The following is a 24,825-nucleotide window of genomic DNA, read 5'->3' on the forward strand; positions in this document are numbered from 1 at the left end:
TTTAAACTTGTTATTTTGCTTTATTTAAAGAATTCAAATAAATTAAGACAATAATATGGGAAACACTGTGTTTCTGAAATAAACAGAATTTTATCAGTTATTCTTTATTTGAAAAAAATAACACTATAAACAATATTTCATGATGGCACTTAATAAAATTTGATTCATTAATATAACTCTAACACAAAATATAATTTTAAACTTTAAAAAATAAATGCACTGTCAGACCTATTCATTGATATTCAAGGTAAAATAGGAACTTAATATGATATGATCCATACATAATAATAAAACATTAAAACAACATTAATACGTTATGCTTATATTAAGGTATTTTCTACAATTAACAGCCTACTTATATACCACTTTCTGACAAATTCTCCTTAAAAAGAGTAGAGAATTCTGATCAAATTGTTTTTAGATATTTTCGATAAATATTTTTTTCTAATAGGACTAATAGAAAATATGGAATCTTTAAATTTTATATCCTCTATATAATATGTTATATTTATCTCTTTCCTAATTTCACAAGAATTCTTATTTATCACGAAAAATGTTGAAAGTCTATAGTTCATTCCTCGGATAATCGAAATTCTTATAATCTACCACCGTAGAATCTTCCGTGTCACTGATATATCCATCTTGACCCGTATAGTGGGTGGGATGCACCAGCAGGGGTGCGGCCGAGAATGCTTTTAAATTTCTGTTCGGAAAGTAGGATTTCCAGGTATCACTGCAATTGATATAAAAAAGTTTCAAATGTTAGTTGTTTCAATCAGTAACTAATACGTTGGGAGAAGATGTTTTTCGTATTTTATACAAAAATTTAAGACATATAATGTAAATAAAAATAAATGTTAGTTTAAATATAGTATACACAGGTGTTAAATTGTTCTATGGCTATTGCCATATTGTATGTAATGACATAATACCATTGCTATTGAAGTTTTAAAACTTGTAACAAAAAAACGCTCAAGTAGTTTTGGCAGTCTTCTCTTCATGTTAACCAGACACTACTTAGAGAATTCTAAAGGGACAATGAATTTCAACACAAATTTAGTCAGCTTGATAAACAAAATTTTACTTGTGTAATTTAAATTATCGTTAAATGCAGCTAAGTAGGTATCTTTTAATTTAAAATTTAAGTTATATAAAGTCAATATAGGATATGTGAGGATAGGTATGAATAAAAAATTACTGATGTATAGAGAAATATGAGCCGAATGAATTTATCATTAATTATTTGATTTGGATTTACTTAGCATAATAAGAGTTAGTATTGACTGACTTACTTGGTATGCTGATCAAACATAATGGGAAGGAATTCGTCGACGGGAAGCAATTTATCCAAAGGACTTGCATCTAATAGTTTTTGTGCACCTTGTTCACTAATCAAGTATCCTAGAGTCCAATAAGAGTAAAGTGGTATAGTCGTATGAGGTGTAGCATATTTCTCTTCTCCGTCAAGCAATATCTTCCTACCAATGTACCTGTTGAGAAACATATCTACAATGTTTACCCATTATCCCTAATAATAAATTTTTGCATTTTTGTTTTAAAATGTTTAGAAATGCTTACACAAAGTCCCAATCCAGTTGTTCAAGTTCCTGTAACAGCAACAGAAATTGTTGTCGAAAATAAGGAACAAAATGTATATCGTCTTCGAGAACTAGTGTGGTCTTGAAATGTTTCTCCACAATCTAAAACAAATAACACCTTCATTACATCTTTTGTTTTTTTTTGTTGTCAATAAAAAAAAATTAATAAGACATTTTATACTTATATACAAGCGTCTAGTGAAACAACAGTCGTCGAAAAAAAAAAGAAAGTTCGCATAATGTCTGCTTATGAAGTATAATGGTTATACATTTTAGCAATTCGTTGTTATTTCGAAGGTTTTAAATTATTTTCTATTTGAGAATTTCATTCACCGCCTAAAATATTTTCATAACTGTTCCTGAAGTTTTTGATGATTTTTGTTAAAACAAGTTTAAGGTATGCCTTACAAAATTGATATTAGAAAACCAACCAAAAACTAAAATCTAGAATAATGAACTACTACTCTTCACCTGTTCCCAAATGTAATAGTGACTTAAGAAGCATCCCACTTCTCCAGCTTTCATTGGCCTGTAAATGACACAAAAAATTCACATTAACTAAATTAAATTAAATTTGTTTAGCTGGTTTATGATATTTCCTTTAAAAGTGTAAAAAAAAAACCAATACTCCATCAGTAAATTAGAGAATTGTTTACGAAGTATAACATTATTTTATGAAAATTGCATCTAATTTAATTATTGTCTACTTTCAACAATAAAATAAGGCGCTTGAGTAATGCATCTATATCATTACAGTTTATTATTATAAAAGATAAAAACAATATTAAAAACCATTTCATGTGATAATTTGCACAAATTCAACTTACTTATTAAAATGAATGTAGATAAAAATTGCTTACCGCTTATGATACGGGTCTTCATAACCTGGCAAAAGAGTGATAGAATACTCTTTCAAATTGCAAAATTCCAGGTTTCTGAAAAATTTCATGTTACACCTTAGTTTAAACTTTGTTTCTTTCTCATTTTAAATACAATTGCGTATAATTACGGAAGGACAATAATAAAATGTAATTACCTTCCATCAATAGCATTAAACATTGTAAAATCAATGCCAAGTTCTTTCAAGCTCATTTCCATATAATTTCTTCGCTCTTTTCTTCTTTCAAGATTTATAACATATATTTCACTACATCCTAGTTTCCATGGTTCTGAATACTCAACAAACTTCTCCAATTGTTTGTCCAGAGGCAGGGGCATTCCACGGCTGATTGCTTCTAGTTTCACATTTAATAACAATTCATGATCATGTTTTACGTCATCACCATCTTCCAATGGAACTGTTACAAATCCATATTGATAGTCATTACAGATACTAAGTGTTATACCTATGGAATAAAAACAATAAAATTACACAATTAACATTAATGATTAAGTAAACAATTTTAAATTAATAACTAACCATTATTTTTAGCATTCAGTGCAAAAACTATGATATCATCTGTAGGCCCGCTGTAGTCCTTAATTATCAATGGATTATATGAAAGAAGATCTGACTTCTGGTGTCTCAAAGATATCAAAACTGCTGTATGAACCATTGGTACATCAAAACACCCAGTTTTTTCTCGATTTAAAATTGGCTTATAATCATCGGCCCTTTGGTAATAAAATTGATCTGTCATAGCACACCTAAAAAAAAACAAGATTAAGCTTTTCTTTGTATTAATAGTTTGAAAATACTAAGTGATTAACTAGCAATAACAAAGAAAACAAAATGATGAAAAAATAATCAAACTTTTAAAATAAAAGGTGTTTTACATAATGAATAATAAAAAAATTAAGACACACATGCATAATTTTGTAATGGATAAATGATGGGTCTGTTACAACTTCTGTAAAAGCAAACATTTTAATACAGCATGCAAACAATATTAGTTAACTCTATCACAAGTTAACAGCTAACCAAAAGTTTGAGTATAGTCCTTCGGAGGCCAGCATTGGAGCCACTACCAGCTTATCCTTATTCACTAAAACTTTTAGAGTTGAAGGATGTGTCAAAAATACATCAGCATCTATCATCTAAAAATTGAAATGTAGTTTTAAATATACATAAATGTCTTTCTAAATATTGAGCTTTGTTTTAACTTCAATGCTTATTATTTTGTTTATAATCATCAGCTTTTAAAAGCCCGATATGAAAATTTAGTCCTTGTTTTTGAAGAAGATGAAAGATGTTTAAGAATTTTTTATCTTCCTAAGTTTCATCATACATTATTAATATTTTTTTAAAACAATACATAACAAATGCTGTAAAACATAAAACACCTGTTATTCTCCAGAATATTATATTTTATAACCACTTTACGCAGATATACATAACAGTTAAGCATTACACAAAAATACAAAAGAAAACCTGGTGCACCACTTCATCTACATTGGTCTCTTCAAGACATAAAATAAAATATTGTTAATTTGCTGAAAAACTGCACTAATTCTGCAATTTTAACATCTGTTGTAAATATGAAAGAAGTAATATTTTTTGTCCAAATAATTAATAATTATTTAAACCAAAAATCAAATCTAAGTTAAGAGATCACTCACATCTAAGAAGTTGATTCTACTTGTATGTCACTTATGAACGTTAAATGATATTATCATTGTTTTATTACTAAATATGATTTCAAAAATGAACGAAGAGTAATTGTTTATGTTTTAATTCAATTTTGTGTCCACATAGAGAATTTAAAAATTAATCTTTTTTGTTATACATTGGCTCGCTATATGCAGACAGCCTATGTTTTCTAATTATTTTATAAATTAATTGAGGTAATGTTCTATTTTTGGAGTTACAATCATAACATTGAAATTACAACTTTGAATTTTACACTAATTTTGACTATAGTACTGGTTCACTTTTGATTTATGTCACTATGTTCACTTTTGCAATTTGATAAAATAAATAGCTCATAATTTTTAAACATTTTATTTACACTAACAAATGCCATTTAATAAATAACTGTGAATATAGACCGACTCACTTAACATTCTTGGTCAGCTTACAAAATTTCATTTAAATCAGGAAGTGACAGAATTTTTAATAGAAGTAAGATAATAATAATTTGTTAAACATACAAATCATTATTTTTATAAGTCGTTTAAAATTAAACTTTTACTTACAAATATATAATCAGCCCACATTCTTCTAGCAAACCTAAGTGCCTCTTCCCTCAAATAGATTACATGGCGAAAATGATGAGGGCTCCAATTTGTAGACTTTTTTTCATCCACATGGAGAGGGCCATTTGTATCGTTTGTTGTGACATATACAGCATTATATTCTGATCCATATTGACCAACCCAGTATTTTATTAGATCAATGCTGTTATCCTGATTATAATCACTATAAATCCTAATAAAAAAACCATAGTTATAGGAATTTTATATGCTTATTAAAGTTTATTACATAGAATGAATCAATAATGTACTGACTCCCGAATATTGATCCATCCTATGTAATAAATATTATACATAGATATAACATTAAACTGTTGTGATAACAAGTTTTTATTTCAAAACGGTTGGCCTGTTAAAAATAAATGCTTTTGAATACAGTTTTGATATTTTTAGGACCCAATGACCTTTTAGTTTGACCCATTTACTTACCATATAAAGATTCTGTCTTTCGGGTAATCTAGATTATTTAAACTTGAAAAAAAATAAGGTAAAGTGTGTGCTTTATTTCTAACCAAAATAGAAATAGCGACTGTTGGCCATTTATAAGTATTTTTAGGCAAATTTTCACAAAAATATGGAGAAAATTTCACTACTACAAAACCTAGCACAAGAAGTTGAGTAAATATTCCCATTATAAGAAGTGAAAAATGCAATAGAGTGATTTATATTATATTTTAATAACTATTGCAAACCAAGAACAACTTATCCGATAACACGGCGTAATGGTACTGACTCAATTTTTTTTTATAATTGGTTCAATAATAACAATATTGACAATAACGACCATAGGCAATATACCAGGGTTGCCATGAAAAAATGCTTTATAATTTGTTAGATAGATGAATTTTACTTGTATAAAAATAGTAATATTCAAATTTCAGAAATAAATTCGTTGCAAATAACATTAAAATTTTCAGAATGTGTTTTAAAATGCGTAATTAAAATTTTATCAATAATCAGAGTCTTCTTAAAACAAAAAATTTAATTTTAGATTTTCATATCTTCTTTGATTTTAGGTTACATTATTCTCATTTTATCTACCATTTTTTCAATTCTTCGGCTAATAGATTCTTTTCTTGTCATTTTCTTCTATTTTTAACTAACCTCCCTTTTTAAAACTTTTCTTCTTTAACATTTTCCGGACCTTTTCTTATTTCAAGTGATATTGTATTCATTGATTAGTACCAGCAGAAGGTAGTTTTAGTTTGCCCGATGGGACTTTTAACTCTCTTTTTTTTTAAGTAATTGGGAAGTGTCTATACGGCGTTGTCAAAATGCATGGTATCCAGAATCAATTTCAGAAAATATAACAAATATTATTATTAGTATACGTTTCTTTACACTTTGCTAATAACTAATTGACTAAATGATTGAACCTTTGAATTTTTGTTGATAGTTGAGGTAGCAAAAGTAGTGGTAGTAGCAGTTTCGATGAAACTGACAATTTTCTATTCTTTCGTGGAAATATGAGTACGGAAGTGCACGAGCAACATGAGCTCTGTACATAAACAAAACAGTAAATCTTGCTTTTACAGAATTTACGACCTTGTATCTAGAAAAGAATCATTTAGCTAATAATACTTTCTTTGAGGGGGCATAAACTTAAAATAAATCTCATCACAGTTGAAAATTCTCGTAGGAGTCCTTATTATTTTTTCCCTAAACTTAGCTTGTTCTTACATATTTCAGGACCTCATCGGGTGTTGTTGGTCAACTGTGAGTTACGGGTGTCCACTTAAAAAATAAATCGATATATGTATTCGATATACAATATCGGTACGTGACATCGATGTTTTCCGATATATCGTTTGAAAACATCGATATTTTTTTAATATCGAATATTTTTACAAAAGTTAGTTTATAAAACGCACAGAGTTTGTTGTCGTTTATATCTTAAATATGAAAGTATAATCAGAACTAGAGTAACATATGAGTATTGCTTTACTAGAATTGTAGTTTGCTCTAGTACCAGTGGTGAGATGATGTAAACGAGTTTATTTATGTTATTAAGCATTAAATGATATTTGTTTATTTTTCGGAGGTATGTTTAATGTCGGATCATCAGAATCAGAATTTTTACCACTCATTGTAATAATATTTTATCGTAAAAGATTCATCGATTACTTTAATTAGATTCAATATGCTTGAGGTAAATTATTTATTTCCAGAAACTTTTTCTTTCAGTCGTATATTTAGAATATAACGTAAGGTTAGGTGTAAAACAGTTACATATTGAAACCTTAAGTTTTAGAATGGGGCCCCTATAATAGTACATACACACTGATAACTGTTAAATTAACCAATCATATTAAATGCAGATCAAAAAAATTCGTATTATGGCTGATGTTGTCTACACAAGGCGAACGTTACGCTATTTGGCATAATAGTAAATATTTACCCAGTCTTCTTGGCGGGATAATACATAATATTTAAAAACTTGTTTTATAAATTATTTTATATAGAATTGAAAAAAAATGCTATTGTTCAAAATTATTGTATTTTTTTTTAAAAAATATAAAGGTGTATAGTGGTTTCAAATATTTTGACTTGCCTGGTTAATAATGTGCAGGATTTTTCTTATTTTGATAAAAATATTTGAACTGAGCTAGGCTAGCTTGTGTTAATATAAAATAGCAAGGTATGTTCTACTTTATACACAGACTGATCAGTGTTTATTTTATTAATACAGACTCAAGAATAACCACCCAAGTATTTTAAACAGATACATTACATGATCCTGAAAAGTTATCCCATTAAAAAGAAGAAAAATCTAATACACTACAATAGAGCTTTCTATTGTAGTGTATTATGATTTGTACATGCAAAAAACTTAATTAACAAAGTTGATTTTTCAAATTATTGTTCAAAATGTTGTGGGTATGACTTCTAATTTTAATTCACTTTACTAGTAATGGACTAAGTTTTATAAGTAATTTACACTGAATATATTAAAAAAAGTTTATTGGTAACTTAACAATATATGATGAAAAAGTAAAACATACAAAATTGATTTATCAACATCATTAATCAACAATGCTTGTATAAAAGTTAAATAAAATTTATAAAGTAAATCAACCATTATCTGAATAATCGAATTAATAAACATTTAATACAAAATAACAATGTTTTAAATATTCATATTTCTCTTCTCTGTTTTACAGAAATCAAGACATCTAACATAATTGTAAAATTAAATGCAAGTAATTGTTAAAGATATAATCAGAGATCAGACATTTGGATACATATTAGCCTAAAATTAAAGCATTATTCATTATCTTATTTAAATCTCTTTTAAAAAGCGTTGTGCATACCTTCTTGTGCAAATTGGACAAAAAAAATTGTCAATAAAAAGTTTCCTTTGTTGTCTTATGTATTACTAATTAATTGGAGATGCAACTATTATTAATTATCAGAGAAAAATATATTTTTCTTTACTTACTAAACTTCTAAGTCTATCTAATTTATTACTCAAGACAAATATACATCACATAATCAAATCTCTTGTTAAGATAAAGAAGTAATAAAGGTTCATTTATTTAACATGTAGAATAATTTGTACATTGATCTGTTAATACTTTAACACAAACATCTTTTTTTATTTTAATAATAACATTAAAGTTTTAAGATAACTTAATAATAAATAAAAATGGTTTTTATAAAAACATTATTTACTAAAACTAGACAAAGATTTTGGATTACATATTTTTAAATGCTAAAATGTATTTTTAAATACACCATTTCATAAAACTTCCTATGTACTATATAAATTTTTGGTAACATACATGAATTTTATTAAACATCTTAGAGAAAAACTGTAAATATTTATCCTTTGAAAGCAATAAATATTTATGAATTTTGTTCGACGAAGTTATCTTTACAAAGAGTATATTACAAAGTTAATCTTCAATATGTATTAATGTTGTATTTTCAATATATATTGTATCTGCTTTCCGAATTTCGGATGGTGGTAGGCAAAATGGTGGAGGATGGGACCAGAAACCGTTTTCAGTGCATACAATGGAAGATTCACCTAAAACTTGGTATCCTTCATCACAAGCATAAGTTATTAGATCACCCACCAAGTACTTCCCATTCTTAGCTGGTGTTTGTGTCAATAATTTTACTTTTTCGGGGACCAATGGATTAGGGCAGTAGATAGCTGTAAAATATAAGAAACAACAATTTAAGTTTTATCTTATTTCATACATGTGATCTAATTATATGGTTACTTACATAAGTATATTATAATTTATTGAAGTTTTTGCCATTATTATTTATTAAATGTATGTAGACTGTATGAAGAAGAATAGAAAATAAAAGTCTTACGTATGCAATGTGGTATATCTCCTGACCAGAGTCCATCAAGTTCACACTCGAGACCAGGTACACCCACAAGTCTGTATCCCCACGCACATTGAAAAACTGCTCTGCCTCCAAATGAAGAATTGTATTCCACAACACTCAGGTGTGGTCCCAAAGTCTTTAATGAAGGGCAAAAAGTTTCCTCGCATGTAGGAGGCAATGTAGACCAATGGCCTTAAAATTAGAAAAATATTATTTTCTTTATGCAATAGTTTAATTAATTCAAAAGAACCATCATTAATATATATAAGTCATAATATCATAGATCATTTTATGGCTGAAAAATGAAATAATATGAATCAGATTAAGTTGGTGAGGAAACTAACACTGAGTGCCTTAAGAAAATTTGAAAAGAAACTTTTGGAGAAAAAAAGAATGCCATGAGACTCCAACTTAAAAGAATTTCAATATTTAACGAATTAAACCACTTTTATCAGAATATCAAACAAAGCATTTACAATATAATTTTTGCATCGAGTTTAATAAATTATTTTTGTAAATTTTTAGATTCCTTAATTTTTAATTAGATTGTGGCTGAGTAACTCAATTTATTACATAACTAGCCTTAAACAATATTTGTAACTGAGGCAGAATTTCATCAGCGCTTGATTTGATGTTAACAATAACATTTTGAATTATTTTTACACAGGTTTTGAAATTAATTTAGTATTTTTAACTTTAAATAGTTTAATTAGTTAAATAGTTTAGTGTAAGTAGTTTGTAGTTTAGTTGTAAATTAATTTAGTTAAAAGTTTTCGTAATAATACAATGTAATAAAAAAATAACTTACCACTTCCCATGCAGTTAATTACAGCTGAACCATTAAGGTGGAATCCAGGCTGACAACTAAAGTGAATGGAATGTCCAAGTTTCCAGCCTTGTGCGAACTGTCTAATACGTGGGGAAGACACATTTATTGGAGGACATACCACACCTACCACAAAAAACATAAATATTAAAAACGAAGTAACAATACGACTAACATATCATCATTGTATAAACATACGAAAAAAAAGCAGTAAAAACTTAAATTAAGTATTAATTAAAAAAATCGTAATATCCAATTTCTTATTACATTTTTAAAAAATGTGTATGAGGACATTAGCTAATTAAATTTCTTTATTTTCTCTACATGTTTAGTGTACTAATAAATAAAATCAACATACAGTTCACAGGTTTGACGCCTGACTGGTGCACACTGTTACAACTTTTAATTCCCCATTAGTCTTTTAGGGGGTTGGAGCCCCCAGAGTCCGTAGGTTTTCCTTCGAGACCCTCGAGACCCTACAAGTGACCCCTGGGAGGCTAAATGATGAGAGATTGATTGACACCAGTTCATAGCTACTGATTCAATAAATTGGCAATCAATGCTGGGGTCGTTCAGGGGCCTGTTCTTTATCAAGCCCTCTCCTGATGACCTGTTAAAGCCGGGTACTTTTGGATATGCAGATGTCAGCGCAATTACAGAAAGACACATATCTGATTCAAAAGCCAGAGGAGCATTTATTCAGTCTCGCATGGAGGCCCTAGTTGTCTGCGTAAACTTGTCCTTACAGACAGACCGCAGATATGCATATTCACCGCAAAACACAGGACCATTCAACTGTCTCGGACTTTCCAAAGTGCATTAATACTAGTGATAGATCATTTCAAGCTATTGGGTATTACACTATCATCAAATCTCAACTTTGGGTCATTAACATCAATTAGTCATTAATTAGCTGCCAAAAAGCTTGTCGAGTATTTTAAGAAAGGTTGGGCAATATTTTACACCAGAACAGCTCTTAAGTCTGTATGTAGCACAAATCCAGTCATGTGCAGAATAGCTCAAAGCTATGAATTCCATACAGAGATGACCCAAGAGAATGATTATCAATGCTGTAGTGAGCGCTAAGCTTCAAAGCTTGGAGCATCATTGAAAAGTTGCCAGCTTATTGGTATTCTATAGACTGTATTTTGGAGAGTGTGTGTTGAAATATCACCAAATAAATCTCCCATTTCCTTTTTTCCATTAGACATCAAGCTGAACAGATTCATGACATCTATACATGGTTCATACTTTCCACCCGCACTAAGCATTTTACTATGATTTTTATAATGCAAACAGCCAAGGAATTCAAGAACCTATCAGCCTCATTAAACAATGAAACCTGCTGATGATGACTCCTAAGTTATAGTGGCCTGGATACTCAGGCAACTATAATTTAGGAGTTATCAAAAAAATTATTAATAGGTTTCTTCAAGGCAAGCATGTACCATGATAGACCTCATCATTGTTTAATATCAGGCAAAAGATAGGTGAAATGCTTCATCTACAAATGTTGAAGTGTTTTTGTAAACACTAATATAATCAACATATTTCATCAAATATTTTATGTTAAATAACAAAACCAATCTTAATTGTGCTCATATTGTGAATTATGGCCTTCTTTCGTTCCTGTAGTATATATATTACATCAATTTTGAAATCAAACTCGGTTAGCAAAAGAGAAAATAATAAAAACAAACTTACTAACAACTTTAATTGTGACAGTATTAGTGTGTCCTGCTGGTGAAGTACAAGTATATTGATCACTGTGCCGTGCTGACATTTTGGTCAAAGTTAAGCGATAATTTGTTTCCTGTTCACCATCATTATTTGCCCAAGCTGTAAATTTAAACATTATAATTCTAATCTGATATTAAAATAATTATAATACTTATTTTAAATGACTCTTGCCTATCACATCAACTTCTGATTACTTCTGTTAGAATTTCATGAATGCATGAATTAGGTTAATTAATTATTTTTTTTCATAGAAAGTGTTTTCTAATAGTGCAAAAGCTCTTTAATATCATAATAGTGCTATAAACATTTTCTAAAAATAAATAAAATCTAACCAGCATTATGCTGTCCTAAAGCTTGGGTCCAACTCCATTCAGGATTACCAAGAATGCGAGGCACAACACAGTCAAGCCATAATGCACTTTCTGGATACACAAATAATTCTCCTGATGGCTCCACAACTGCTGAACCACTAACAACAACATATTGAATAGTAGGAGGAGCGTCACCTTAAAGACAAAGTTAAAAATTAATTGTATACATATTTCATACTGATAAACTATTACCCTAGTTACACTTATTATTACCTGTAAAATTAGTCACTAATGTTGTTGGAACACACTCAGGAAATTTTGGGCTCCACTCACCATTTTCACATCGTACATGGCTTTCACCTTTTATTTTATATAATCCAAAGTGTTTACATTTTGATATGACCACTGAACCATGAGGGAAGTAAGTTTCTTTCTGAGAAATTATAAAACATTAAAATTCCTTACTAATTTTGTCCAGCATCTAAAATTCTTTACTTATTATCAAAAAAAACTGTACTACTTCCATTAAATGCATCAAAGCATAAAAAATTTAAATTTAAATTCATATTTATAAGAAGTATCTCGACTAAAGAAAGCCGTAAAAAGCTGTCATTAAAACTATTTGATCATATCATAGTGTATAATAACCATTGTTCAACTTATTACTTCATATTTATAAATATTTATCACTATAAAAAAGATAAGAAATACTAAGTTTAAATACATCTAAAGCTATAGTCAACAATTATTTGGTATGACTCTATTATACATTAATTTGAAAACTAGTAATAAATAATGTTCAATTTGACCGGAGAACCCAATAAGCAGGTAAATAGCATTATTTACAAAATAGTTCAAAGTGGTACTTCAAAACTTATTAAATGGGGCCTCTGTTAGTACTCTTTGACTAAATGAATATAATGGTATGTTTTGTTTAAAAAAAAACTTACATCGATGGACGAATTCTTGAATGAAATTGATAGTAGTTTGTTGTCATGGCGGTAAAAACACTCTCGTAATATCGGTTGAAATCTACCATCTAAAAATTGTATAGAATATTTTATATATAATTTAACGATATTTGAAACTAATGTTTAAAACTAAATAATGATAAACTTACATAAAAAACATAATTTTTACCTGGAGTAGTGGAACATAAAGGGCCAACCCAATTACCGTCTATACATTTAATTTTGCATATTAATCTTTCATTTAGGGGACCTATAAGGCCTGGAAATTTTACCTAAAAGAGATATTATACTGTTTAAAAAGAAGATAAGATTATTATTTAAAAATAAAAAAGCTGCCAATACTTCAATCACCTCAGAAATTTTTGAGAAATCAGATCTAAATCGTGTAATATCTAGATTATCATCTATACTAGTAACATCTGGCAACGAACATTTGTATTCATCTGAAAAATAATTTAAGTATGGAATAATTAAAACAGTAAATTTAATTTTTAAATTAAGACCTGTAAATTCAATTTCGAAGAACTAAATATTACATATTCTTACATTTTCCTAGCTTTTTATTTACTTCAATACAGTATCTTCATTACCTTGAGTGATAGTGGAGTTTTCTTGGCTTATACAAAACTTCAGATGCATAAACATAGTCAGAACAAGAGATAGTAATTTCATTCTTCCGAAAATTAATACTACGGGCTCTCATAGACAAAAATGATTATATATTAAAGCTAATATATTGTATATAAAGAAATGTTTTATTTAGGATTATTTAAATTAGAAATAGGTGACTTCCTTCAGTTAGATTCAAGGCTTTGTCAATAGAATGGAGTAATTGATTATATTTATTCTAACACCACAGAATAATAAACTTTGAACCTATGTTATGTTGATCGTAGCAAATAACAATTACATTATTAATTAAATTATTAAATTTTAGTAAAGCATTGGATAGAGATTTGTTTTGTTCTTTATGTATATTAAGGTACTTAGTCTAAGAAGAAAACAAAGACTTGTGACATCAATGGTCTGGATTTTAACAAATGGACTTTCTTCATGTTCTTGACAATTGTGTTTAACACTTCAATATGGGAAATTAATTCAACCTACATTTTTAATCGATTTTTTCATGTAATGAGAAATCGTACCATGATTTAACATGTCGAAAGTTACCATTAAAAAAGGTAGCAATGAAAAAAGAAGCATTTTCTCTTAACATCTGAAAACTACAAATAATCCTTATATTATTAAATAAATATGCTATCTTATCGTGAATTTTTTTTTATTCACCTGTTTATCACTTTCCCTACTGGTTATTTAAATGCAACTTCGACAAGCTTAGCTGTATAACAAAAAACCTACGATTTAAGAATATCTTTTTTAGAAAAAAAAGGCTTTCACCTTTGTTACAGAATTAAAATGTGCAGCTTCCTTATAGAATTTATGGATCTATGCATAAATATTATTTCTATAAATCAAGGTTCAACCACTGACTGCAATCCAATAAATAGTCACATAGTCTTTATTGTTGAAATACATTGGCCTGGTAGTAATAGGAAATACTAATATAATTCTGAAAAAATACTGGGCTTTGAATGAAAGTGCTCAGCAAATGGATAGATTCCTGCCGCATGTGCTAAAGTCTAATAATAGAGACATGCAATTCTAAACAAACTAAAATGAAGCTTATGTTTGTTTGTATTGATGATTATTTAAATAATCATCAATACATGAAAATACTCTTCCAGTAATAGATACACAATGATCACTAATTCCATAGTTGAGTTTTAAATAGGTGATGAATCTATAGACTTTATTAGAATTTTTTATGAATATGTATATAAGGAATTTACAAAAAATATCTTATCTGGTTCATGATAGCATATTTCCGCGAAACATTGGTAACCTAACTACGAACACGATCTGAGCTTGTCAACACGAAAGTATCGACCACGTTAGAAGCTAATCTCGCCCGCTCAAGTCTCACGGCGCGGGAACGACAAAAGAATCAGTTTTAAAACACGCCACCCTTGTCTCGATGCGCGACGTGGTGCCACTCACCGGCGACTCCAACCGGTCCTCTCCCAACTCTGATATCTTTTCAACTAAAATATCTTTGGAGAAAAGGTTCACATCTTGCTTCAAAAACCAAGTAGATATCAATTAGTCAATACAATAGGCAGACGCATCTGATGTTGATTTTTTTTATTTATTTGCTTTAGTTTTCGAATCCGCGTGCCCCGAGTCCGAAGAAGCTGTAAAAGCTAGAAAGGCTAACAGCGTTAACCGAATATAGCTAGTGCTAAAAACATACTGTATACGAAAAAATACGAGCTCCAAATCCAAATATGTTCAGGAAACTACATACATGTCCTTATATTCTTTACATTCAGGTTAAAATTCTTAGTTATGGAATGGATCAAATTAAAAATACAATTAAACATTGATTAAATATTTAATCATATTGTTTATTATAGTAACATTTTGTAGTATTTATTAATGGCAATAAAGCCGCTAATACAAAAGTTGTAAATTACAGGAAATGACTTTTTAAAAAAAATAAGCAATAGAATATCAAGCTTAACATTGAAATGTAAAGTCAATTACAGCTTTTACTACCAATGCAGTGTTGCAACAGACTTTTAAAGTGCTAAGAACTTTAAAGAAATATTGTTATTACACTGCAATTATATCAAACACTTTGAACAATGACCTACAGCTATAATTTAAAAAATAAATAAATTGGAACATAAATAAATCACTAAAATGCCAACCTGAAGCATTATATTTAAAGAGACAGAAAGTTTTTTCAGCATTTGCCACCAACCTCTTTTCTTCAAAAAGAATAACATTACTGTAGTATAACAAATGCTAAAGGCAAGCATTAAAAGCCCCATTATTTATTTAAAAATAGTATCAATACTGCAAGTATGCGCTAATGGCAGGATTATCTTTTTATATTACAATAGTATACACATTAGAGATGATCTCTTGATAAATACTCTGAATATAAACTTTCTAATATGGCACCCAAAGCATTTTAAGACATTACACAAATAACTTTATTAAAAAATTAAAACATAAATGCACTTTTCTTGTATTTAATACAAACTGTATTCAAATTCTTTTTAATATTATACAATTAATTTTAATTTCTTTATCCATGATAATTTCTAAAGCATTATTGTCTAAGAATTAAAAAAGAGAGAGCTTTAGCTACAATGTTTTAATTCCAGAAAGCACTAGCATTGTTGTCAATTTTAGTAAACATAAATACGAGAAAGATTTTGTTATTTAACTTAAAATTATGTCTTTAAATAAAACACACAATTTAAAAAAAGTAAATTACAATGTTATTAAACTATGTCCAGAATTACATACACTTGATAACTCTTAACAGTATAAAATAGAAATCAGAATAATATTAACAATAAATGTTGAAATAAAGATCATTAATATATCAAATATGTTTGAAACTTTACAAAATTAACACTGTAGATCTAGTCAGTCTTACATTAGGCACCGCATTATATCATAATCACAAAAGCTTATAACAATTTTTATCTCTGGATCTTGTAAGTATATGAAGTTACAAAATGATGGATATAACTTTAAACTTTGAAGAAATTTATTAACAATTTGGTATAAGAATTTATACAATACCAATCTTACAACTACTCATCTTTCATTTTCCGTTTATTAATAATTTAAACTTTCTGAACATACAAAGTTATTTTATCTAAAATTGTGCCCCAATTTTTAATCATAATGAATAAACAAAAACTATTACATATTTTAAAAACAGATCTTGCACTGAATACATAGTTGCACATTACACTACTTGATGTTCAATCTTATCAAATAAGAGCCGTTCAATGCTAAATGCAGTTCAATGTCAAATGAAGAGCAATTCTCAAGTAATGAACAAGGCTGACAGTTAAAACAAATTACCAGGAATCATATGATAGATATACGAGATAAATATAAATTATTAAGTTACAAAATATTTTCATTCTTTACTTAACATAGTCATGAATAATGCTATCAAAGCACAAAAAATAAGGTTTAGAGTAAGGAATTTTAACACTAACATTAACTTAAATTATATTTTAATAAAGGCATCAGAATCTATTTAATGTTACAGCTTCTTTTTGGGTATATGCTTATAAACTTATTTGGTAATTTGTGTCAACAACACTAAAAATAATAGTATGCATGACACAAGGTAGGCAATAAAATATTTATTATTTAAATAAGTAGTGTTCATTGGATTAGAGTTGAGGTCTTTTATACTTTGTTCATTGTATTAATTATAAGGTTAAATACTATACTTTCCACATAAGTTTTTTTGTAATTATTTTAAAATCATTTGCTTAATATTAAATAGGTTATTTATATATTAATTAAGAATCCAAAAATTTAAATCAATTAGTATCAAAAGCATATTTGAAGAATTCTTAAATTCTTTGATGATTGTACTTTAGAATTGATCTAAGACATAAACATATAAATGCAATATATAAAAAAAACCTTGGAAAACCAGATTATACACCTTAATAAAAATATAAATTGAGATTGTTGAAAACATCAGTTTTTTATTTTTCTTACAATATTAGCCTAATATAATTAAAACAATATACAACCACATTTTAATAAGGCAAGTATTATAGAGTAATATATTTTTTAAAATTTTTCTAGTTAATACTTCTATTTTAAATTGCTTGATTTAGTACTTGTTTAACTTCAGCTAATTTATGGGCTTTAAAACTTTTTACAATGTACCTCTTCATATATATATATTTTGGTTTTAGAGGATGTGTAGTTTTAAATGGTCCCCCTTTCAGTTATTTTAGAATTCTTGTAGTGTTTAATATAAGGTTAATAACACATTATTCTTAAGCACTTAAAAACTGCTGGTAGAGCCAATACAGCTAATAGGTGTTCTTTTCTTTATAGGCAATGTATAGGTGTACTAAGTAACCCTTTATAAGTTTTTCTTCACCATTCTCTACAATGATTGTACTGAATGGCTTTTAAACAAAAACATTAATTGCACAACTTCAACTATTGAACTGTTATAGGTTACTCTCTCATCATCTTCTCAGATGATATAAAAAGCTATCTCAATTTATTTGATTCTAAGTTTTTTGATGTACTTATTATTACTGTCTGTAAAATACATCAATTTAAAGATTAAACAGTAGTAAACATTAAATTATAAGTAAATTCAAAGATTAAATTAATATAATTACAAACACATTTTAAAATATTTATAAATGTGGACTGATATTTTCTTCCATGCTAAATATTTAATTTGTTGTTACTAACACATCTTCTATTAATTCTATTTGGCAACTTTATTATTGTTATGTACGCAGAAAACTAATATCATATCAAATAGGAAGATATAATTGACAGGAAAGTCAATGCTACATTCCTGGAATGAACTTGCTTAGATATTACTTTTTCATTTTACTTACATACTTTGAGAGATGTGTTTTTGATTACCCAAAATGCTATAGAGTATGGTGGCATTGAAACATGATGTCCATATTTTAAATGACGTGGTTCTAAATCAGGTAATGGGTGTTCGTAATACAGAGGCCAGCTATTAAGTAAAACAGTTTTTGTAATTCTATTGTTGGAAGGGGCACTAATAATATATTCATCAATATTCAAATCATTTCCATGTATAGCAGTGCCATTTAAAAAAAATCTTATTTTATCCATTTCTAAATTAATTGCATAAATTGTTATGGCTGATGTGTCATTTGTATATTTTCTGTTAGCACAGTGGGCATACATCCTTTGTAGAGGAGAACATTTGCAATCAATGTGTAAAACCTTATTACCCACTAGTTTCTTGTATAACACACTCACCCACCAATCTGGAAGGGGTTCTAATTGTTCATCTACTAAGCTATAATTTCCTCCAAAGAAACTCTGCCTAATTACAGTTGTAATATTGTATTTAGCACATAATCCCAGTTTGTCGATCCAGAGAGGAGTGCCTGCATAAGAATTTGACAATCCTGGTGCCCCTCCTCCATAAGAGCTGCTTGTTTCACTTAACCACATTGGTATTTGGATATAATTTCTAGTATAATTTTTCATAGTAATTATTTGTTCATTTAATAAATTGAAGGTTTTTGGATTCCAAAAGTCTTCAAGTTTAGCTGTTTTACTATTTAGGTAATATTGATGCCATGATCTCACATTTATATAATTTGAGCCATTACCTAAAAATTCAATCATATATGTAAGGCAAGTATGACAATTTGGTTGTGGTCTTGTTGTGTCTGGTCCCACTAAAAGTGACTTGTGATAACCATGATGATCTAAAGTTTTTCTCAGTTTTTTGAAGTCTTGAGCCAACATTTGTGGAGTAATAGTAACATTAAAAACATGATGCAAGGAGTTTGGTTCATTACCTAGCTGCCAATCGATTTTATATCCCTTTTGCATAGAATATTCTAAAAGTTCCACTGCATTATGATTGTTCCATTCATTACCATCACGCAGCAGTAGGTTGAAAGGAAATAATAACTTTATTCCTGTCACATTGCAAAAATCATTTATTTCCGACCATTTTCTTCCAGATAATATGAAGAATGGCAAAAATTTATGCCTACAAAATTTTTTTACTGCATGACATACAGATTTGGAAGCATTTAATGGACAATTTTTGCAAGAAATTAAAGGTGTATCGTCGCGACTGAAAATCAGTCTATCTGACATGGTGCCTCCTAGTCGCAGCTTTGCTGGAGCTAACGCAGCAGCAAGTTCTCTGAAACGCGGTTTACTGAAGTCAATCCTGTTATAATTTTGTAATTCTGAAGCGTCAATGCCGATACTTAAGAAGTCGTCGGGGAGAACGCTCATCACTTCTTGATGTTCATTAATTGTAATGTAACATTTTTCACCAGATTTATATTTAACAAATATAACTAGTAAAGCTATATTACAACAAATACCTATAGCATTAAGGGTGACTAAACGTTTATTAGACAACATTTCTCACGAAAATCAACTATTCGTATAATACGACCACGCACAACTTTGAAATGTGAATCTGAAATTTGCAGTGTAAACATTAATTATTGTTAGCTAACCAGCGATCATAGAGTAGAAAGTCCGATAATAATAGACTTACTTTAAGAGAAATATGATTATAATGTACCATATTTTACATTAGAACATGCATTTGTCTTAGCATAATTTCAAAATAATTGAAGGATTTTATAAACAAGCTTAAATTTTTTTATATTAAGTAGAATCTTATTACTACGATGTAGTAATGCCATAAATTATATTTTTTAAGCGTATATTGTATTCCTTTACTGATAAGTTTACTTTTACTGATAAGTTCGAATTAAGGTCAAGGGCCTTATTATGCAAAAATTTTTGAGGAATTTCATGTTTTAAAAAAAATAAAGAGTAACCTTAATTACATTTTTTCGAGTTAAGTGATTATTTTATCTATCAAAACGGTAATAATTAATATGAAATTAGTTTTAGTTGAAAATATTAATAAAATAATAAGCACAGAAGGTCATTCTTTTGCCAAATTATAAAACATAAAACGAACCGAAACTTTTACATTTAACTATTTTCCTTTAATTTTTTTTATTTATAGTATCAAGTTTTTTTAATGTTAATACACTAGAAAGTATGTATTTATAAGTATATATCTCTCTCTCTCATATAAATATATGTATATTCCAGAACGATGTTCTTAGCTGTCGCAGGAAGCGCCGCAGCACCCCCTGAGACGGCGGCGCCCGTGCGCATTGCACACTCTGCACTATACGTTAAGCCGCCCCTGGTTGTTCGTTCAAAAGGTAGAACAAACGATTTTGTTGTAGGATGTTGGACGAGACACCAGTCCTGTTCAAATTCTACGAGGAGGCTTATTTCCAACTGTTTCGAATTGTTGGATAAACAACTAAGGAATAAACACAATACGTATTTTTTTTTTACTTTTTGTGTTTTTCTAACACTTGATTCTATTGTTATTACACCCATTACTGTTTTAATTAAACAAAAACAGTTTATTATTTATGCAAATTGACGTGGGCTTTTAATATTTATCCCCCTATATTTTATTGTTTACAGAAATAAATTAACATAATTAAATGTATTACTTATATTAACATTCATTAATATAATATTGTAAAAACCATATAAGATAAAATTATTTGTTATCTAGATTTTAACCATATGTTTAATAAACTTAGTGACTGTTCCTAAATATGGCCCATGACCTTATTTTGACTGCCGAAATATAAATCATACATCGTTTATCAATATTTTTAGCCTTATGTCCATATCTGGGCAATTACATTTTGAGTATGACACCTTTGTTGTAAACGAACTTGTCCTACTGTAAATAATGCATCTTTAACTTCATAGATGGAGTTGCTTCGTAGAAAAGACTTCGTCTCTTTCACTTCCATTCATTTACAGGTTAATATTGTTTAAATATAATAATAAATATCTATGAAATAGACGCTGTTTTTAATATTTACTAAATATTAAAAAAGTAGAGCTAAAATATCTTCATTACTTTATTCAAATTCTCGTTATTTTCATAATGCTCCGATCCCAAAGGTTATAAAAATTATGATTATTTTGTGACTGTAATCTATACACAGAGACATTAAATTGCACTATTTTATTGCTTTTAGGCATTCAAAAATACATCTAAACTTTTTTTCTTATATCTTTCATGATTTTACTTATACGAAAGAATGAATGTTGAGAAAATAGTTGTAAATTTTGTAGGCGCAAAACGTGTTAAGGTTATTCCCGCGACACTTCTCAATAATGCTCATGTGGAAAACAGTCTCAACAGCATGGGCAAAAAATACAGGAACTTTTCTATTAATCTAAACTACGACGTGTCAACGAATGGACAGCTACAAGATAGCGAGCTACGTTTTGCTGTTGAAGACGATGATGAAACGAATCTTCCTACCCGGCTCTACAAAGAAACTCATCACCTGTTCTAATGTACTGCATGGTACATACATCCGTAGGTACCTTTCGACAATAACAGTGGAACAAGTCAGTTCTTGTAACAAATCACCCAGTTATAAGAATTTCGAAGAAACCACGATTATTCTTGCGTAATAAGAACTTGTACTTCGGTAAAATAGTAAAAACCTGCATCCTCTGCCAGAAAACACGTCAAAGTGAAACAAAAAATTTTTCACTACATTTACGTATAGTCGTATATATATTTATATATTCAATTGGATACATAAAGTGTTGTACAAATGTAAATACATTTTTAACAAGACATTTACTGCTCTGATAAATTATTAATGGTTCATCAGAAAATAAACTTCTTAGAGTATTTTGATATCTATATTATATCATCTCTTGGTGAGGGGACTGAAACTTGCGGTCATTCATTTTTGCAAACAATTTAAATCTGATTTCCATAAAGACAAAACTATTATACAACATCAAAATTACGAGAATTTACAAACCAGCGGTAGCCCAGTGGTAGAGGACTGAGACTTGCGATTGTAGGTCGCAGGTTCGATTCCGGAAATACAACCTTATATAATTCGCAGTATGTGCATTAATTATATAGAATTGCCAATGCTCACAAACTAGTTTCCAAAGGACTGATAGCAGCGATCTCTGCGTACCATAAATAATATACTAAATACCACATTGGGATCGTAAATCCAGCCAATCGTCATTATTACATTTGGGGATATATCATAATCGCCAACGTAGAGATTATGATATCTCCCCAAAAGATATCTTTCGATGAGGCCTATGCCGCTCGTTTCATATTCATTTGGATCATACATGATTATCACATTACCTGCGTCGTACACTGCTACTGCGTCATAATCATCTAACAGTATGTACCATGACACGAAGCAACTCACCATTCAAGACATCACAGCCAAATCTGACGCGAAGACACTCTACACCACATGGGTTTTCCGTTAAGATTGTCCACAAATCTCTCAAATCCACCCATCTACACTCAGTCGAGCATAGCACCGACGCTCTATAAAGTTCAACGAGGTCAACTGGCGAGTCAAAAACGCGCACTTCATCTACCGATTTATCAAACTATCTATATGCTTTGCTTGGGTAGAGTACTGAAGTTTTTATAGTGGACGCTGCATACTTACCGCACAACTATTAATACTCTTAGCACGCTTTGACGGACGGGGCCGCGTCGTGCAGCGATCTTTATATCACTTCTCAATTTGGTATAAATCAAAAAATGTTATTAGCTTTATTTTGAATAGACAATATATCTTAAGAGACTTTAGTATTATTTTAAATTTGTTATGAAGTGATTTTAACATCCAGAAATTGTTTCACTGTGTTCCCGTCTGAAAGAGCTTAGGAAGACTGATAATGCCAAATTTTCACTGTTTTTGATATAATGATCTTCTCAAAAAATTAGAAATCATTTTTTTTTCAAAAGCATATAATGTATGTAACATAGCATTAATGAAAGGAAAGCATTTTAAAAACTGAAAGAGTGTTTCTTAATATCTTTATTAAAATACACCAGAAAAATGTGATTGTAATAATTGATATGTCATAACACCTGTAGGCTGTTTATAAAGAATTAACTGAGATGAATACGGATACAATTCGATATAAGTTTGCAGTATAACTTCTTAAACTGTTATTTGCATACTACAAAGCCTGATAGCATCTATTAAAATTTCGCTATTATTCTTAGGTTAAATAACATTAACTCAGTCTTTTTAGCCCGAAATATGAAGAGTAATAAACGAAAAGAGGAAATACATGAATATTGTCAATTATTATTAACGCTTTAATTTAAACAAATATTCAAACGATGTTAATTTGTACCTGGGTTATTTTATTGATGGAACTTCAGAAGTTCAGCAAAACCTTTTAAATGAGATGTGTAAGAAATTTAAAATGTTTAATGACAACTATTTTAAGTTTACAATAAACAACACCTTAGAATAACTAAGTACAAACATTTTAACAAAATGAATAATTAAAATCCTGTCAAAAAGTATTACATTAAATTCTGACTTCTGAAAGACAAAAGTTTCAAAATAATAAATGTTGGAACAAAAACGTAACAGAACAAAACAATTTTGTTTCCTATGATTTTATTTCTAAACAGAATTTTTAATGCCGCATCCTAACAGAATATACAATGTTATTATTTGGATTAGGAAGCAATTAGCTTTTATTATTATTAAAAACTTTTACAGTTCGTCATGTTTTGGACCAGAGAACTCTTCATGGCTGATAAAACCGTTCTTGTCCTTGTCTTCGTGCTGGAAGATCTCTTCGACAAGCTTATCGTGACTTTCCAGCATCTGCTTAATATCTTCACTGATTTCAGCACCATCCGCTGGTACCATTTGCTTTTTCAAATATTCGCTTACCTAAAAGACAGGAATCGGTTTTATTTAATATTTTTTATAGAAAAATCATTAAATTTATTACTTAATTTTTACAAAGATAAATATATAATATCAATTGAGTATAATTTTAACATAATAAGTATGCTATAAGAGTTAAATTACTATTCTTTTTATCACTCTTGACGACTAGCATAAAATATTAAACAAGTAAGGCCTAATAATGTAAAATATTTGACGTTAAATTTTGTATTTGAGCAAATTCCCAGTAGGTGTAATATCTAAGGAGAAAAAAGTATCTTTGCCACATTTTGCGCCTGCTTAGGTAATTTATTAAATAATTAAAAAATTGTGCGATTTTTAGTTTTATTCTTTTTATTTAGTTATTCATACCAAAATAGCTTTTTATTAAAAACACTGAAATATTAACAGTTATTATAATTAGTAGCTTACAAG

At 28.9% G+C, this 24,825-nt stretch overlaps 4 protein-coding genes across 6 annotated transcripts in view; all 4 read right to left on the reverse strand.

The window, feature by feature from the left end:
- Nucleotides 1-188: 188 nt before the first annotated feature.
- LOC137918635 (glycosyltransferase 25 family member) lies at nucleotides 189-5,490 on the reverse strand. Its single transcript, XM_068761476.1, has 10 exons — nucleotides 5,220-5,490; nucleotides 4,734-4,965; nucleotides 3,520-3,635; nucleotides 3,019-3,245; nucleotides 2,635-2,944; nucleotides 2,459-2,533; nucleotides 2,070-2,127; nucleotides 1,579-1,700; nucleotides 1,293-1,490; nucleotides 189-733 (listed from the first exon to the last, which is right to left on the reverse strand). The coding sequence occupies exons 1-10, from the start codon at nucleotides 5,420-5,422 to the stop codon at nucleotides 565-567; spliced, it is 1,710 nt and encodes a 569-aa protein (XP_068617577.1). The 5' UTR covers nucleotides 5,423-5,490; the 3' UTR covers nucleotides 189-564.
- Nucleotides 5,491-8,534: 3,044 nt separating this feature from the next.
- On the reverse strand, nucleotides 8,535-13,752 carry hig (hikaru genki). Of its 3 annotated transcripts, XM_068761804.1 has the most exons (10): nucleotides 13,573-13,752; nucleotides 13,334-13,425; nucleotides 13,152-13,254; nucleotides 12,962-13,050; nucleotides 12,285-12,444; nucleotides 12,033-12,206; nucleotides 11,665-11,799; nucleotides 9,943-10,086; nucleotides 9,117-9,326; nucleotides 8,535-8,949 (listed from the first exon to the last, which is right to left on the reverse strand). In XM_068761804.1, exons 1-10 carry the CDS (start codon nucleotides 13,652-13,654, stop codon nucleotides 8,687-8,689), a joined length of 1,452 nt encoding a protein of 483 aa, XP_068617905.1. In that variant the 5' UTR covers nucleotides 13,655-13,752; the 3' UTR covers nucleotides 8,535-8,686. The 3 variants fall into 3 exon arrangements, with proteins under 3 accessions (XP_068617905.1, XP_068617920.1, XP_068617912.1); XM_068761819.1 differs by lacking the exon at nucleotides 12,033-12,206 and having other exon boundaries at nucleotides 12,345-12,444; XM_068761811.1 differs by lacking the exon at nucleotides 12,033-12,206.
- A 3,801-nt stretch (nucleotides 13,753-17,553) lies between these two features.
- On the reverse strand, nucleotides 17,554-20,026 carry LOC137919220 (heparanase-like). Its single transcript, XM_068762229.1, has one exon. The coding sequence runs from the start codon at nucleotides 19,991-19,993 to the stop codon at nucleotides 18,452-18,454; it is 1,542 nt and encodes a 513-aa protein (XP_068618330.1). The 5' UTR covers nucleotides 19,994-20,026; the 3' UTR covers nucleotides 17,554-18,451.
- Nucleotides 20,027-23,901: 3,875 nt separating this feature from the next.
- Nucleotides 23,902-24,825, reverse strand: part of Fkbp14 (peptidyl-prolyl cis-trans isomerase Fkb14) — a 36,386-nt gene continuing 35,462 nt past the window's right edge. Inside the window, exon 4 of the mRNA XM_068761151.1 lies at nucleotides 23,902-24,393. Coding sequence (XP_068617252.1) covers nucleotides 24,211-24,393 — 183 coding nt within the window. The 3' untranslated portion in view covers nucleotides 23,902-24,210. The remainder of the gene's footprint in view (nucleotides 24,394-24,825) is intronic.

The sequence above is a fragment of the Battus philenor genome, unplaced genomic scaffold (genome assembly GCF_028537555.1).
Source record: "Battus philenor isolate CCGP_79_NKW_IND1 unplaced genomic scaffold, ilBatPhil1.0.hap1 SCAF_1, whole genome shotgun sequence".
Taxonomy (NCBI): Eukaryota; Metazoa; Arthropoda; class Insecta; order Lepidoptera; family Papilionidae; genus Battus; species Battus philenor.

Bases quoted from the DNA above. Each gene is read 5' to 3' on its own strand.
- LOC137918635 (XM_068761476.1), bottom strand. From the start codon at position 5,422: ATGGGAATATTTACTCAACTTCTTGTGCTAGGTTTTGTAGTAGTGAAA. The intron at 4,966-5,219 runs GTAAGTAAATGG...TTTTTTTATTAG, and splicing joins AAAGACAGAATCTTTATATG to GATTTATAGTGATTATAATC. The intron at 2,128-2,458 runs GTAAGCAATTTT...TGTCATTTACAG, and splicing joins GAAGACCCGTATCATAAGCG to GCCAATGAAAGCTGGAGAAG.
- hig (XM_068761804.1), bottom strand. From the start codon at position 13,654: ATGAAATTACTATCTCTTGTTCTGACTATGTTTATGCATCTGAAGTTT. The intron at 12,445-12,961 runs GTAAGTTTTTTT...ATAATTTCTCAG, and splicing joins TCAAGAATTCGTCCATCGAT to AAAGAAACTTACTTCCCTCA. The intron at 9,327-9,942 runs GTAAGTTATTTT...TCTAATTTTAAG, and splicing joins AATTAACTGCATGGGAAGTG to GCCATTGGTCTACATTGCCT.
- LOC137919220 (XM_068762229.1), bottom strand. From the start codon at position 19,993: ATGTTGTCTAATAAACGTTTAGTCACCCTTAATGCTATAGGTATTTGT.